This window comes from Chelonoidis abingdonii, chromosome 7 (assembly GCF_003597395.2).
Source record: "Chelonoidis abingdonii isolate Lonesome George chromosome 7, CheloAbing_2.0, whole genome shotgun sequence".
Taxonomy (NCBI): Eukaryota; Metazoa; Chordata; order Testudines; family Testudinidae; genus Chelonoidis; species Chelonoidis abingdonii.
In genome coordinates this window covers 38,066,114-38,083,243 of record NC_133775.1, presented here as the reverse complement: position 1 = coordinate 38,083,243, position 17,130 = coordinate 38,066,114, and the positions used below count along the sequence as shown (strand labels likewise).

At 41.9% G+C, this 17,130-nt stretch overlaps 1 protein-coding gene across 2 annotated transcripts in view; it reads right to left on the bottom strand.

Moving 5' to 3' along the window:
* Positions 1–16,817, bottom strand: part of SNX7 (sorting nexin 7) — a 68,440-nt gene extending 51,623 nt beyond the window's left edge. For both annotated transcript variants that reach the window (XM_032804979.2, XM_075067812.1), the window contains exon 1: positions 16,629–16,817. In XM_032804979.2, coding sequence (XP_032660870.1) covers positions 16,629–16,814 — 186 coding nt within the window. In that variant the 5' untranslated portion in view covers positions 16,815–16,817. The remainder of the gene's footprint in view (positions 1–16,628) is intronic.
* Between the last annotated feature and the right edge of the window lie 313 nt (positions 16,818–17,130).

Genomic DNA, 17,130 nt, shown 5'->3' with positions numbered 1-17,130 from the left:
GTGTTTACCAGGTCTCAGACTGTCAGCTGGGACCTTAGTTTTAATCCCCATCTGAAAGACAGCACCTCTACTCATAAAATGACCTCCAACACAATACTGGGGTATCAGTTTAATAAGAGGAGCACATCTACTAAATATTCCTTCCATCAAAGTACGAGCCACACATGAGACCACGCTTATGTTAAGAGACCTTAGCTCATTCAATGCTTAAGCAAACCATTAAGGTTTATGGGGTTCTTATAGCAAAGGGAAAGCATCTAATCCATATTTTTGAAGTTAGATATACATTGAGCAGCTTTCTTCAGTAAGTGAGAAGGGTATAAAAATCAAGATTTACCACTTCCATTGTCCGGCTATGCTGGAAGACGACAGGAGACAACAAGATGTGGATTAATTAGGCCACAACTTTATTCTTAAATGTCAAGGAGTAACCAGCAGATAGAAGCATACAGTTCAGGTAATTCTAGAATAATTTATATATATGGGGGGGTGGGGAGTGAGTGCTGCCAGCCCTCCTCCTTTATTCATCCTAGTCCCCAGCCTACCCGCTACTGGGACCTCGCCACTCCCACCCCTCAAATGGTTTAAGGGGGGTTATAAAGAGGGGGATTAGTTCCCTGCTATACCAATCATAGGAGCCTTTCCTTTAAAGAATACCTCCCTTAAATTCTTTCCCAGTTCATTCTATCTGATCACTCTATCCTTTCCCTATGGAAAGCCTGCACTAGACAACCAAGGAAGGCCAGCAATTAGCTTGGCAGCCTCCCCCCATGCATCAATAATACCCTCTTTGATATCAGCCAAAGACGTGTCATCTCCCAAGTCTGACAAGTGGACCCCATCCTCCTGCTGCAGCAAGTCATTCTGGCCATCCAGTCCATAAAAGAGGCCATACACCTTTTCCTAAAAGCCGCAGACGTCCCCCACCACTTAATGTGAAGTGAAGCCATCGACATCAGCGGGAAGAACAAATTTCACACAATGGGTAAGTCATAGTTGATAGATTTAACAAGCTGCAGCATCTTAAAGTTGCCAGGCTTTGATTTTACAGGCATAATAATATCAGAATCGGATAAACAAAAATCAAATAAACTGGCCAATCACAGTCCTACAAGGGTCTCACTACAAAGCTAGATTCTTCCTCCCCCAGCTTGAGACAGCTGGCAGCTTTATTCACATTCTCTTGGGACAGTCCAGCACAAATCATAAACTTGTTCTTGATAGCTATCAGCTCAATCCAACTCAGAGGATCAGTATTTTCCCCTCTTTAGGAACCTCTTGCTCTTCAGGACAGGAACCATATTTGATGGATTGGTGTATGTCTGTATCAAACTGGGACTTTCAAATTCTCATTTTGAGCATATAACTGTAGCTGCCTAGAGCCATCAAGGACAGACCAATGGCAGCTTATTGTAACACTGGACACCTCCCTGAAAAGCTAACACAAGAGTCATCAACTGTGACGTCTTCCAAGTAAAGGGTCCAGCCTACGACAGTTCTGCTATAGAGACAAGCCAAGTTTTTCCAATTTGAACTCCAGAGTGGCTGGGACTTACTACCCACCCAACGAGAGTTCTGCTGTTGATCAGTTCATCACCTGATAGAGAGGGCAGAAACCTTGTTTAAGATCAGGATCTGCTCTCAGCTCCCTCTCCCCTCAAGCCAACCATCCCCAGGTAGCAAAAGGCCTGCAGAAGGCAGAGATACCTACCTCATGACACAATGATGGCTTAGGCCTCACCAGAAGGGGTGAACATAGAGGCAGGGAAAGATAACAAATACGTTTTTGTTTTTTCCTAAAGATCTGTAACTCTTGTATACTTTAGGAGGAAATGTTACTGTGATTAAGAAACTCCTGTTGCAAAGCCCGTGTTCCTTGCTTTAACTGCCACCTGGTTCCTGCAGGATTAATCTGTAAACCAGAGCACCCACAGGTAGGTGCTAGGGGAGCATGAATAAGTGACTGGGGAGGGATGGGAAGTCCCAGCACTGGATTTGGAGCCCAGGGCGGTTGCACTATGGAGTCCCACATCCCAAGGAAGGATGACAGATAGTGACAGCACAACCAGCCTTAGAAACAGTGCCTGGAGTCTGCCCAGAGCCAGCTAGCTTGGAAGCACGTGGGATCCAAAGACTGGGTCCAATTACAACAGACTGGTGATGGTCCACTAGAGGGATTCAGCCAAGTATGAGTTTAAGCATGTGTACAGTAGAATGATTTTACTGACTTTACCTAGTCTCTCTCCAGACACTTCTACTCCATTGAAGAGCATATTGCCTTCAAAAGCTATTTATTTACTCTGGCACCTAATCAGCATTGGTTGGAAGTGTGGGGGAAGAAGTAAGAGTTGTGCTTTTATAGTTGCATAACTCCATTTGGCTAAGTATGGTAACTTACATGCAGAATGAAAGCCATTTCAAAATATGCTAGATCAGGACGCTAGCACAAAATGGCCATGTGCTGACACAATACAAGCCTTCTGGGGAGGGGAGAAGAGCACATCACCACCGAAAGGATTTGAGTAACCATGTAGTTGAGAGGGATGTTCAGTTTGTGGGCCTAAAATTAGATGAGCCAGCTGTATTTTGGTTGGCAAGTTACATTGTCATCACTCAGCCTACTTATAAAAGAACACAGGCAGACTACTCAAGTATGCAACAATTCTGCTGTAGGAATCTAGAAGGAATATCACACATGTGAAAACTCTGTTGTTGACTCACAGGAAAATAACAAGGGTGAAGGGAAGACAAAGTTATCCACGATTATGAAACAAACAGTATCTCAGATTTATTATTGTAGGGTAGTTTTAATGTTAAAGGCATTGTCAACTTTGGTATGCAAACATATCCTCCTTCAAAATTTGTAGTTTTCTTATTTCATTCTCCTAACGCTTTTTGTTTCAGCTGACTCACTAAAGTCTTTTTAAAGTCACGTTCTGCCATTACCCAAATATTACAACATGTTGGGATACATAGCAGATGTGCTTACAGCAGGAGCTGCAATCAGAGTCAAGCATCTGGAGCTTGCAGTCTGCCTCACGCTACATGCTTGCAGCTGTGGAGGAAAAAGAAGCTGCCATTAGAGGCCTCTGCAGATTAAGTGCTTGGGACTAGAGCAACAAGAAAGAAACTATTGTCAGTGACCTGACCAACTGTTCTACTAAAAAGGAGTGCTAGTGACAAGCTACTCAAATACCTGGCTTTGTCCATAACAGATGTTTTGGAGATTTGGAAGTTTTCAATAGCCAGGTATAGGATTTACATAGAACATATGGGAAACAAGTTCAGGAAGATACTGGCAATAAGGAGAAAAATGTAGGTAAACCAGTACTGGGGAGGTTGGGGGCAGGGTTCACAAGGAAAAGTAAACATCGGCCTGGGCCTTTATGGTTTTAAAGGGTGTGACGTTATTTGATTAAAATATGACCATATAGATCATTGTTGCAGCCACTGTTCTATATTTGCAACAAATCCTTGTACAAAATGTGGCATGTAAGATGTCTGTGGAAAGGTTATAATTTGCTGAATATAATTATGCTATTTGTACACATGTATCATTGTTGCATTTGAAGTTACGAGAATTGGCTCTATACTTCTATTTCAAAAGTTTGGGGTAACGCCCACAAAGCAGTTAGCCAGCACATTTTGGAGGGACTATTCAAACTGAATAACCCATCAAAAGGACTCATAACTCACAATGGACCATGGGAGTCGCCCATCTACACTGAGTGGACGTTGCATTTGAAATATAGGTAATGGTTTCCTGCAATGATTAAGCGAAATCAGGCATGCACAGGTAACTTGCCCATGTGACTCCAAACTCCCATCTTGTCATCTTTAATTTTCCATTAGTTGTGCTGAGGGCTTTATTCGAAACAATGGGTTTCCTTCCACATGGCAGAAGATATAAAAGGCCCTGGAAACCTCTCCATTTTGCCTCTTTTCTGCTCCAGCCTCTAGACTATGAACTTATACTAATGGGAGCATTCTAACCAAGGAATTGAGGACCTTCCAATGATTTGGACGCAGCCATAGACTTGACTTAAGCCAACAATTTATTCCATCATTGCTACAAGCCTGAACCAAAAACTTTGTAATTATTGTATGTATTTGATTCCTTTAAACAATTTTAACTCTCACCTTTAGATTTTAGATACTAAAGTATTGGCATCAGTGTGATTTTGGGGTAAGATCTAACTTATATTGACCCGGATGTGTGCCTAGTCCTTTGGGATCAGAAGAACCTTTTATTTGAAGAGATTGGTTTTAAAGAACCACTCATCTCTAAGTCTAGTGTTTTTGGTAATACAAGGACTGGAATAAAAGGAAACTGCCTTTATGACTTCTTGTTAGCCAGTGTGGTGAAACAGAAGTTTACTTTTGTTTCTGATTTGGTATATCCTGTGGGGGATTAGCCACCAGTCTTGTGGTGTATCTGCCCTACTTCTCAAAAGTATGTCCTGAATTTGGCATCCTCAGTTGTGACCCACTGAGGCATGGTTACAGTGGTAATTATTGAAGCCATAATTTTTGGTAAGAAGCACCAAGCACTAGTTTTTTTTCATGACATATGAGTAAGGGGCTGGTGCTTCTGGCCATTAGGGGTGAAGAAAGAAGCAGTTGCTGATCCTGAAAGGGAGGGAAAAATCATTTCCTGTGCACTAAGTATATAAAAATAGAGCATGAGAGAAAAGAGCATTTTAATACCCCCATCGATGAAAATATAGCTATAAATGAAATACTGTTCTTTGTAGAGGAGTAAGAGAGTGCATACAGGTTTTACAAGCCTTTGCTTCAGTCTTCACGGCTGAGGATGTTAGGGAGACTCCCAAACCTAAGCCAGCTTTTGTAAGTGACAAATCTGAGGAACTGTCACAGATTGAAGTGTCACTAGAGGAGGTTTTGGAATTAATTGATAAACTCAACATTAACAAGTCACCGGGACCAGATGGCATTCACCTAAGAGTTCTGAAAGAACTCAAATGTGAAGTTGCAGAACTATTAACTAAGCTTTGTAACCTGTCCTTTAAATCGGCTTCGGTACCCAATGACTGGAAGTTAGCTAATGTAACGCCAATATTTAAAAAGGGCTCTAGAGGTGATCCCGGCAATTACAGACCGGTAAGTCTAACATCGGTACCAGGCAAATTAGTCGAAACAATAGTTAAGAATAAAATTGTCAGACACATAGAAAAACATAAACTGTTGAGCAATAGTCAACATGGTTTCTGTAAAGGGAAATCGTGTCTTACTAATCTATTAGAGTTCTTTGAAGGAGACAACATGTGGACAAGGGGGATCCAGTGGACATAGTGTACTTAGATTTCCAGAAAGCCTTTGACAAGGTCCCTCACCAAAGGCTCTTACGTAAATTAAGCTGTCATGGGATAAAAGGGAAGGTCCTTTCATGGATTGAGAACTGGTTAAAAGACAGGGAACAAAGGGTAGGAATTAATGGTAAATTCTCAGAATGGAGAGGGGTAACTAGTGGTGTTCCCCAAGGGTCAGTCCTAGGACCAATCCTATTCAATTTATTCATAAATGATCTGGAGAAAGGGGTAAACAGTGAGGTGGCAAAGTTTGCAGATGATACTAAACTGCTCAAGATAGTGAAGACCAAAGCAGATTGTGAAGAACTTCAAAAAGATCTCACAAAACTAAGTGATTGGGCAACAAAATGGCAAATGAAATGTAATGTGGATAAATGTAAAGTAATGCACATTGGAAAAAATAACCCCAGCTATACATACAATATGATGGGGGCTAATTTAGCTACAACGAATCAGGAAAAAGATCTTGGAATCATTGTGGATAGTTCTCTGAAGACGTCCACGCAGTGTGGTGCGGCGGTCAAAAAAGCAAACAGGATGTTAGGAATCATTAAAAAGGGGATAGAGAATAAGACTGAGAATATATTATTGCCCTTATATAAATCCATGGTACGCCCACATCTCGAATACTGTGTACAGATGTGGTCTCCTCACCTCAAAAAAGATATTCTAGCACTAGAAAAGGTTCAGAAAAGGGCAACTAAAATGATTAGGGGTTTGGAGAGGGTCCCATATGAGGAAAGATTAAAGAGGCTAGGCCTCTTCAGCTTGGAAAAGAGGAGACTAAGGGGGGATATGATAGAGGTATATAAAATCATGAGTGATGTGGAGAAAGTGGATAAGGAAAAGTTATTTACTTATTCCCATAATACAAGAACTAGGGGTCACCAAATGAAATTAATAGGCAGCAGGTTTAAAACAAATAAAAGGAAGTTCTTCTTCACACAGCGCACAGTCAACTTGTGGAACTCCTTACCTGAGGAGGTTGTGAAGGCTGGGACTATAACAATGTTTAAAAGGGAACTGGATAAATTCATGGTGGCTAAGTCCATAAATGGCTATTAGCCAGGAAGGGTAAAGAATGGTGTCCCTAGCCTCTGTTCATCAGAGGATGGAGATGGATGGCAGGAGAGAGATCACTTGATCATTGCCTGTTAGGTTCACTCCCTCTCGGGCACCTGGCAGTGGCCACTGTCGGTAGACAGAAACTGGACTAGATGGACCTTTGCTCTGACCCGGCACAGCCGTTCTTATATGTGAATTAGAGATCATACCACATTTTGCATCTGATCCACCCCAGGTAATTAAAGACAAACTGGAGAAGTTGCATAAACAGAAAATGAATTTACTTTGTATGTCAGTTTGAAGCTTAGTCAACTTCAGAAACTGAGCTGAATGTTGCCAATTTGTGACTTTGCAATACTTTCTCTTTTTAATGTTTTCTTCTTTGTTGCTGTACAAACAGAAGATTAAGGCCCAGATCAGACTAACATATGTACCAGTGAAGACTCATATGTTCCAATAAATAGGGTTTGCACCAGTGGCGCTTAAATGGCATAAATGCTATGTAAAACACTGGTCACATCATGACTTGTTAGTTTCACTGATTATTCAGGTTAACTGATGATGTGAGGCTTGATATTCTTCTTATTTGTAAAGTTAACCTACATCTAACTTAAAGATGCATTTTCTCTCCAAAAGCCAAAGGCCCTGTCATTTCTTTGCCATATTTTCTCAAGGCTTATCTCACTACTTAGATTGTTAAACTAGCACAATGACTACTGGTATTTTTTCAAGAATATAAATGTTTGACAGTTATAGATACGGTGCTTTCTATGTGGCATTCCATCAAGATTTTATTTGTTCACAGCTTTCTGCAGGAGGGGACACTAAGAAGAATACTGTTTCAAGTCAGTCCCTTTAAAAAGCCACCAAATTAACAAGCAATTTATGTTAAGAAAGAATTTAATGTCAGTAAGGAGAAGTTTTATGCATTCATAAAACTGATTAACATCACAGCCAAATGTATGCCTATTGACAAATTCAACGTCTATCCTAGTTAACTGCTCAGAGATGTCTCACTTTATTATTTCCTTATATTACAAACTAAGTGTGTGACATTTCAAAAACTATATTTTTTGTAAATAATTTTTACCAGGACATCCAATTCTAAAAACTCATTGATGCTTCTTATTACAGTCAATTAACTTAATAGTTGTCACAGATAAAAGTTTTGCAAAAAATTTCAGAGGTAGATGTTTTTCTGAATTCCAAGTAAGAATCCTTAATTTCTTTGCATTTCCAACATATACCTTTCACAAAATCACCTCAAATAGACAAGGTTACTCAGTTTCACATTGTGTATTTACATGAAGAGTATCAAACTCCTACAGAAAAATCTTGAACATATACATAGGGATAGACCTTCAACAGGCTTAAATTGTCACAGATGCTCGATTGACTTCAGCAGATTTCTGGCAGCTTACGCCAGTTGAGGATCTGCCAGGAACTCAGGTGGAAAATTAACCTGTTGGGTTCAGTTTATAGATGACTGTTCCAACAACTAGTGAAGTGTAGCGCAATTTTCAATACATAACAGTATTCTTTAACAGACAATCAGACCAAATAGATTTTCCAAGCTCTCTCAGATACTGTGGCTGACTGAGAGAGATTTCTCCAAAGGGGTAGACCTGGCCAGGCATACTGAAGTTTTGAGGGGAGAATGTGGTCAAGAATTTGAGTTGGTCAATAACCAAAGTCCTGGCAGCTATGTTCAAAACTATGTCATCCCATTATAGCATGGGGTATCACGTGTATCACGAAATTCAAGAAAGCAGAGTATGAAGGGAAACTGAAGACAACACTTTGATTTGACTTTACCTTACAAGAGGGAACAAGTTTCAGCACTCTTTTAACCATTGTAATAGAGGTTAACATAAAAAGGAACAGGTCCTGCACGTTGAATATTACACAATGCCCAATCAGGCTGACAACACTGGGTACTGGCCTTTGATATTTTCTCTCCAGATACTGGTCAAGGTTCCTATACTAAAGGGACTGCGTCCTGGCATGATTAGTAGCACCCTGTTCACTGATGCTCTCCAGCATGAAGAAGGCCTCAGGCTCAGCTATGAGCAATTAAACACTTTCTGTTGGGAATTATGAGTACCTAGGTGGTAGTTACTGGGCTAATGATGTAATTGAAAGGATGTAAGTGGAAGAAAGGGAAGCTCAGAAGGAAAGCTTAGAGGGTGAGCCTGGGCTGAGGAATAAGGACTGTGGGGAAGCCCCATCTTGCTCTAAGCCTGCATTATACTGTGTTATTTTGCAAGGAAAAAATAAATACACAAGTGGTGAAAAGATAACCTGGTGTGTGAGACACCACATGAACTGGTCAAGCAGTTAAACACTGGCTAGTGAAAGAGATTCCCAGTGACATGGACAATGTCAGGCTAAACATCCATGTGTTTTTTTACAAAATAAATGCTTTGTGTTTATATTCTGAGTAATACCTTTAGATTAAAGTTAACAATTAAAAAATCTTATTTTTCACCATGTAGCTATTTGGCCTATTTTCATTGCCTAAACCGAATTAAATGAAAAATTAAGTCAATTTCACTTTTAGATACTCATGTACCAGCACAATATAACATGGTTTAGGCTACAAATTCCGCAGAAGAATATATCCAAAGAAAAAAAAAATCACAGCTACTTTGTGTCTAGTTATTTTTATTGGGAACATTTTATAGATTTTGGAACAGTAAGTTTTCAACAAGTTAAATCTGAAACCAAAATCTGCGTCATAACTAGGTATGTAACTACAAGGTATAAGTAGGTATGTAACTACAAGGTATAATTTAGGACCAGCCAGTTAACAACATAGGTAGTCTGAGAGACTGGAAACAAGAAAGCAAGTTGTTTTGGGAATCACGTAAAAGGGCCTGATCCTGCAAAAGAACTGTGTGTGCACAATACCCACTGGCTACAGAAAAAGTTGAAAGTATTAAAAACCTTGCAGGAGACTTTCACTACCATAGAAAATCGGATCCCAAATCTGCATCTTAAGTAAACTGTCTTCCTCACCTATAAACAAAAGCAGTACAAATGTTCAAGACAGAAAAGGGATGCTATGCTTCCAAACATAGTTTGAAATGTTTGTTTTGTTTATAGAAATGAGTTACCACTTTGGATACCTTTTAACAGGCGTTATATTTTCTCTTTGATATAATTAGGGAATAAATTTCTGCCACTTGGATTCTTAATAATTATAAAGTTTTTATAGCTATCCTTAAATATTGATTGCAATCCATGTTTTATAACAAGTTTTTGATATAAGGTACCTTATCCGTTTGATAAGCAAGCAGCAGTATAACTAAACTAATTACAACGGACCAGCAGACATAGGGTATATCTACGGAGGGATAAAAGCCCTACGGCATGACTGTGGCTGGACAAGGCCAGCTGACTTGGACTCCCAGGGCTCAGGCTGCAGGGCTAAAAATTGCAACATTCGGGCCTGGGTTGGAGCCCGAGGTCTGGGACTCTCCACCGTCACAGGGTCTTATTGCTCAGACATCGACACAGCAATTTTTCAGTTCCACAGCCCAAATGCCACCAGCCTGAGTCAGCTGACCTGGGCCAGCTATGGGTTTTCTTATCCCTGGGTAGACATACTCAGAGGCAAATGAGTATTACTTCCTGAATAAATTTCCTAGCTTAGACAGTAAAGCCAAAAGCCAAGATCACACAAATAAAAGTCAAATAACTCTTTAAGTTATGTTTTTGCACTCTTTTGCACTAAATTGTTCAAATGGATTCTACATTTCTCGTTGTCCTCAAATCAGGATTGGACATCTTTCCGGAAGATATGCTGTAGTATAACAACTATTGGGCTCACTACAGAGGTAAGCAGTATGGTGTGGTATACAGGAGGTCAGACTAGATGATTTAATGGTCCCTTCTGACCTTACCTTATTAATATCAAGATTTTTCCTTCAGTACCGTACTATCAAACACGTAACTGTTTCATAGTAAATGTGAAGTCTCTACAGTTATCCTTCGAATATAGGCAGGGTAGCTGTGTTAGTCTGGATCTGTAAAAAGTGACAAAGAGACCTGTGGCACCTTATTAGACTAACAGATGTATTGGAGGATAAGCTTTTGTGGGTGAATACTCACTTCATCGGATGCATGTATTCACCCACAAAAGCTCATGCTCCAATATGTCTGTTAGTCTATAAGGTGCCACAGGACTCTTTGTCGCTTTCTAATGTATTCATTTCTTCCCAGTCCTCTGTGCTCAGTGCCTAACTGTGTTTACAGAAACACTGGAAATGTGTGCTCAAGTAAATAAATGTTGAATTACGGTCCATGTGCTATACAAGTAGGTGTGACATCAATGCCAAATGAGTTTGCACTTAATTAGAGATACAAGGTTGGTTAGGTACTCTCTTTTATTGGACTAACTTCTGAAAAAGACAAGGTTTCGAGCCATACCGAGCTCTTCTTCAGGATGAAATATTTGCTGCTCCTATCACTATACTATTAGATATTCCATTGTTTCATTTCAGAGAGTTAGCAATCTATTGGGTTTTCTTAAGAAGCCTCAGAGGGTAGGTGGTTATCATTCCATACGCTATTTTTGGAGCCTGTTTGCCTTATCAAGACTGTCGGAGCCCAAAGGCCTCTGGCCTAAGATGGCGTCCGGACGGACCTAAGATGGCATCTGTATGGCCAATTGTCGGCCATCTTGGGATCACACTGGTACTGCGTGCAGCACCGTAGTGCTGTGTGCAACCTTAGAGGGCAGTGTGCAGATTCCCGCTCTTTTTGCCTGGTCACCTAGAGGTTAGCCTAGGGCCGTGTGCAGTCTCCTGCTCTTCTGCCCAGCAACCCAGGGGTCAGGTTAGTACCGTGTGCATCCCACCTAAGTGCCTTGTGCAAAGGGGCCCAGTCTGACCAATCGTAATACAGTTCACAAGGTCAGATTAGGGTTGTGTGCAAACCTGTGCTAGTGTGCTGTGTGCAGCTTCTAGCAGCTTCCAGTGTGCCGTGTGCAAACTCTGCCCACGTAGGGGGCAACAGCTCGGAACCTGGAGCTAGGGACCAATCAAATCTCGCCAGGTGTAAAACAGTCCCTGGAATAAAACTATGCCTCAAGCCAGGGTCTGTTGGGAGTGTCCGTTAACTGACTGAAGGACCTGATCAACCCTTCAGCTGGGGGCTCCCCAGGTTATAGCTGGCTCGGGACGTGTGTTTTATTTCATTTCTTGGGTTCTGCCCATGCTACTTATTTGATTTCTTGGGTTCTACCCATGTAATTATTATTTCTTGGGTTCTACCCATGGATTTATGATTTAGCAACGGTATTTTTCTACGGATTTTTGCTACGGATTACTTATCTATTTCCCCGGATCCGATATGCTTCTCGTGCCTGTTCTGCTGGTCAGCTGCGTCTGGAATATGGTACTCATGTGTTAACTGTCTGTGCTTTGCCTAATCTTCCCCCTTGCTCTTCCTTGTGTGTTTGGTATACCACTGTGTACACTGCCTGTCATAGAGCTCTGTGTATCTTGTCTGTGATAGAGCTCTGTTTATGCTGTCTGTCATAAGAGTTCTGTGTATCTTGCTTGTCATAAGAGTTCTGTGTATCTGGTACCATAATTAAGTTGTTGTAAAGAACTGCTATTCAAGCTAATTTGAAGTCTATATTTGGTTAAGTGTGCACACAAATCAATTCAATTCAGTGTATTTGTTTATCCTTTTGCCAAAGCAGTTAATTGTACAGTGTTTAATTGTGTTGTTGCATGTAAATAGCTTGGTTTGAACTTGTGTACAGATTTTTGGTGTGAATAGTTTCTGTCAGTTAGTAGAAGTGCTCCTCCCCAGCCCAAGTTGTCATTTTCTCCCCATTAATAAACTGTCACTTGGTGTTTCAACTTGCCAGCTGTCTGGCCGTGTTTTCCTTTCCCACTGGATCAAAAAGAACTTTACACCGGTCCCGCCTTCTGGGAACGGACAAAGACTAGTTCAGTGCATGCTCTATTCTTTACCAAGTTTGAGGGTTTGCTTGAAAAGAGAAGTTAATAATGACAGATCTTGATTTTACCAAATCAGACATAAAACAAATTATTACCATAACTGAGTCATATTTAGTGCACCAACTCACAGATCTTCATATGGCAGTTGCAATCTTGGAAGAATTAAAGAATACCAGGTTAAAGAAAAATCACTTGAGATGGACAGGTAGCCTATTTGTACTTCCCAATATGTGTCTGCACACACACTAATTATTTCCTCTAGATTTATGTATTATTCTACACTTTAGAACAAGCACTGTATAGCTTTGAAAAACTATAACAACATTTATCAGTCAAGTCAAAAATGAATTAATCCATTCTTTATCGTTGTGATATTCAGAATGGATTGAGATGATTTAAATGACCAAGTGGAAAGCCTCAATTTAAAACCACTGATATTAAATCAATTTTTCCTTTTGTGTTTCAGTTATTTTCTAAAGAAAGTGCATTCTCACTGATTGATATATCCATTTTAATATGTTGATTTACAACAAGAGAGAGCCTTTACACTCAATTTGGCAAATCTTTTTGCTACCGAGGAGGGTACACTATAACTGTATACATTTATTTACGGAATAATATGGCCTAATATCTTCAGATTCTTATTAAATTGTACATTTGAGTATGTTAAGAAACAGTGAATGATATATTGCTTATTTACTAGATAATTTACTTTTTGCTCATATTTGAATCAAGCTGCATAAGGATGGTAACTGGAATTTAAGGAAACACACAAAACAGCATATAAAATGTATTTGTATTAAACAAAACAACCTTAAACATTTTATTAAGAGAAGTTTATGTATCAAAACATGTTTCACTTACAATTAAATGATTTATTAAACAGAGGGGATTAACTGTAGTCATTGAAGTAAACTGATTATTTCAGGGCAGTCTGGGAAAGTTTTCAAACATGTCTAAGTGAAAGTGACAAGAGCTTAAGTTCCTGGTCTTGCCTAAATCTTGAAAATGACACAATCTCCTAAATTACTCAGACTGACTTATTGTGCCAGATTTACAAAGCTTGACCTCAAAAGTTAGACTCAGGGGTAAACATCTAAGTTTTTGACAGAGGCTTATGGATTCAGTATATATACTTTTTATGCAAATGTTTTAAGAGAAGTTTAGGTCTTAACACATTTTGTATTAAATTCAGATTTTATTTTAAACAGGTTTATTTTAAAAAAGAAAAATATAATTCAATCCAAAAAGTCTAATTTAAATAAAAACAATCCAATTTTTAATTAAAAAAATAATCATTGCTTTTTATCCACCTTGGTGATATTTTAATCATCTGTTTTAAAACAAAAAAAAGTTATGTACCCAATGTAAGGCATCAAAGAATTTTGCAAGACCCTACCTAGTCTTACAACTGGAGCCATGAGAGTGGGCACCAAGAGGATACAGAGGTCAACTAACTGATTGCCGTATTTGGCATTAGGAAGGAATTTCCCCTCAGATATTAGCGGGGGCGAACGGGGTGGTGCTTGCCTTCCTCTTCAGCATGGGGCCTGGGTCATTTGCAAGCTTAAACTAGTGTAAATGTGCATTCTCTGTAACTTGAAGTTTTTAAATTATGATTTGAGGACTTCAATAACTCATCCAGAGGCTATGAGTCTATTATAGGAATGGGTGAGACTAGATGATCATGAAAGTCCCCTCTGGTCTTAGTCTATGAGTATAACTCATACGAACCCAAATTCAAGATCAGAGCCCAAAAGCCAAGGAATTAGGTCCTGAGCCTACAAACACTTAAATGTGCACTTAACTCTATCACTATTGCCAACATCAAGAGTTCAAATATTATGAGTTAGACCTCAAAAATTATCAGAATGGGTTAAAAGGTTTTGTTTGTTTTTAACTGAGTTCATTTTATTTTCTGGCTTCTAAGCTTCCACCATAGAATCATAGAAGATTAGGGTTGGAAGACACCTCGAGAGGTCATCTAGTCCAGTGGGTTTCAAACTCTTTTTCTAGCAACCCAGTTGGAAGAAAATTGTTGATGCCTGTGACCCAACGGAGCTAGGAATGAGGGGTTTGGAGTGAGGGAGGGGGCTCTGGGCTGGGGCAAGGGGTTGAGATGCAGGGTTGGGGCATGGGCTTACGTTGGCGGCTCCTGGTCAGTGCCGTAGCTGGGGTGCTAGAGGCAGGCTTCATGGCTGTCCTGGCACCACGGACCATGCTGCGCCCCAAAAGTGGCCAGCAGCAGGTCCTGCTCCTAGGCTTCTGAGGCACAGCAGCCAGCAGCTGGTCTGGCTTCTGGCCACTTCCGGGGCACAACGCTGTGTCAGAACAGCTAGCATCGTTGATGAGACTTTTAACGGTCCAGTCGGCAGTGCTGACCAAAGCCGCTGCAACTCAGTACCTTCCATTCCACGACCCAGTACTGGGACGCCACCTGCAGTTTGAAAACCACTGATCAAGTCCACCCCCCTGCTCAAAGCAGGCCAATCCCAATTAAATCATCCCTACCAGGACTTTGTCAAGTCATGACTCAAGTCATGTTTCCACATTTTTTTCCTGCAACCATGAGGGCTAGAAACTTGTTTTAAATAAACAGTGAGATTCTCGACTTCAGGAGCTGTGGTGTTAAGAAAACAAACAATCACAAGATTCATGATAGTTCAGAAACTATTTCAATGAATGTACTTAATCATGAGTGTGAATGTCTGCACAATCTGGGTCCTATACCAAGTTCCAGACACTAATCATTTTGTCCCCTCCTCTATTAAAGTACACGTAAATTTCAATGATACCTATTCTCCATTTGATTTACATACCACAACAATGGTACACACACTCAAACTGTTTTGAATAAACTCAAGTTTGAAACTTGTGTACTGGTGAGTATATTTCAATATACACTGTATATAAACCATGCCTGTAGATTAAACATTTAAATATTATATTTGTTATGTATTTTATTGGTACACATGACACATCACTGTAAATTTCAAGGGTTATACTTAATTAAAGATAATAACTAGGGCTTTGATAATGCAATAAGATCTATACAGACAGGCCTCTGCCCCTACTTTAGGACTATGTAGGGAAACTTGCACTGACCTGTGCACATCACACTGCAAGACTGAGGTTGTAGGTCAGTTGCCTGTACAATAATAGAATTGTGTTTGCACCCACAGACAAATTTACCAAACAATTTTACCTAGATGTTTAATAATGAAAACAAATGCCAATAATTGTTTACTGAGGAAAAACTGCTGAGAGAGTCAGAACACAGACGTCCAATATCCAAAATTACCATAATAGCTCCCCTAGTACAAAAAGCATAACAGCTGGGGATATTTTGATCCTACAGCTGTCCAACACCTATTACTGGCATAAACTGGATAGAAACTTAAAAGTTATCAACTTTTATTTAAAAACGCATCCTAAAACTATTACAGTACTTAATGGATGGTGAACACCCATTGGGAAAAAACCAATCACCTCTATGCATGCCAGAGAACTATTAAATGCAAATTCCTGGGGAGGGGACACCTATCTCCTTGTTTTTAAATGGTTGTTTGAAACATGAGTGGAAAACAACAGCTGCCTACAAGAATTAGAACACTATGTGCACTTCAACTGCTTGTCTTTCCTTTTTCTACTCAGTTACAATCCCTATTTTCGGCTCTTTAAAACAAAGCAGATGATGACGTCTCAGGGTAATGTGTGCGCAATGCTTTGAAGGGGAAGAGCACTAGTTCTCTGCCAAGCTTTATTGTCATTGCCTAGAGCAATTAACAACCTCCAGGACCGTGCCCAGGTAGCAGAGGTCACTGTACCTGGATTGTTGCTCCGACTACACGTCCACGGGAACCCGCAGACAAGTGCAAGATTAGGGTTCCCGGCCCATGACTCCCCGCCCCGCATCAGGGTGATGGGGGGGATCATGTTAGGGCAGGGCAGGGCCGCCCCCGCTGCGGGGTGTCTGCACTGTGCAGGCTGCCCCATTCCGAAGTGCAGCAAGCGATGAGACGAGCCGCGGACAGCGTCAGGGCCCCGGGCGGGGGAGCCCATCACATCGCCGCCGCCGCCCTGGAGACAAGCCCTGGCGGCACCACAGACGGGGCAGCGCCCGGGGCAAAGTGCAGCGGGGGCGGGAGGGCGCGGGGTGGGCACGGACGGGCACCTCTCCCTCCCCCGCGGTTCCAGCCCGATCCGGGCGGGCGGGGGTCTCGGGCTGCTCGGCGGGGAGAGGGGCGCCGGGCCGTACCTTGCTGAACACCTCCAGGTCCTCCTCGTCGTCGTCAAAGGCCAGCTCCGCCGGGGAGACGGGGGGCGGCGGGGCCCGCGCTGCGCCGGGAGGGCCCGGCCGGGGCGCAGCGGCAGCAGCCCCTCCCCCGCCAGCGGGGGGAGAGCCGGAGAGCGGCCGCTCCGGTACCGTGTTCTCAGCCTCCATCCCTCTGTGGCAGCCCGGCCGGCGGCCCCTGCGATTGGCTGCCGAAGCCCGCCAGCCCCGCCCCGCCCCGCCAGCCGCACGCACAGTGCGCAGGCCTGGAAGCGGCGGCGGCCGGGCCCAGAGGCGGGGAGAGGGGCAGCGGCGCGGGGGAGCCGGGGACTGAGGGAAGAGACGTTTCACGGAAAGGGGAGGGCGGGGCGAGCAGACGGGTCTCAGGGACTGGCGAACCTGCCGCGTGTGCGCTTTGCACGCTGGCGGCGCCCGCGCTGCTGCTGGTGGGGTGAGGCGAGGGAAGGAGCTCACCCACCCGGGCTGG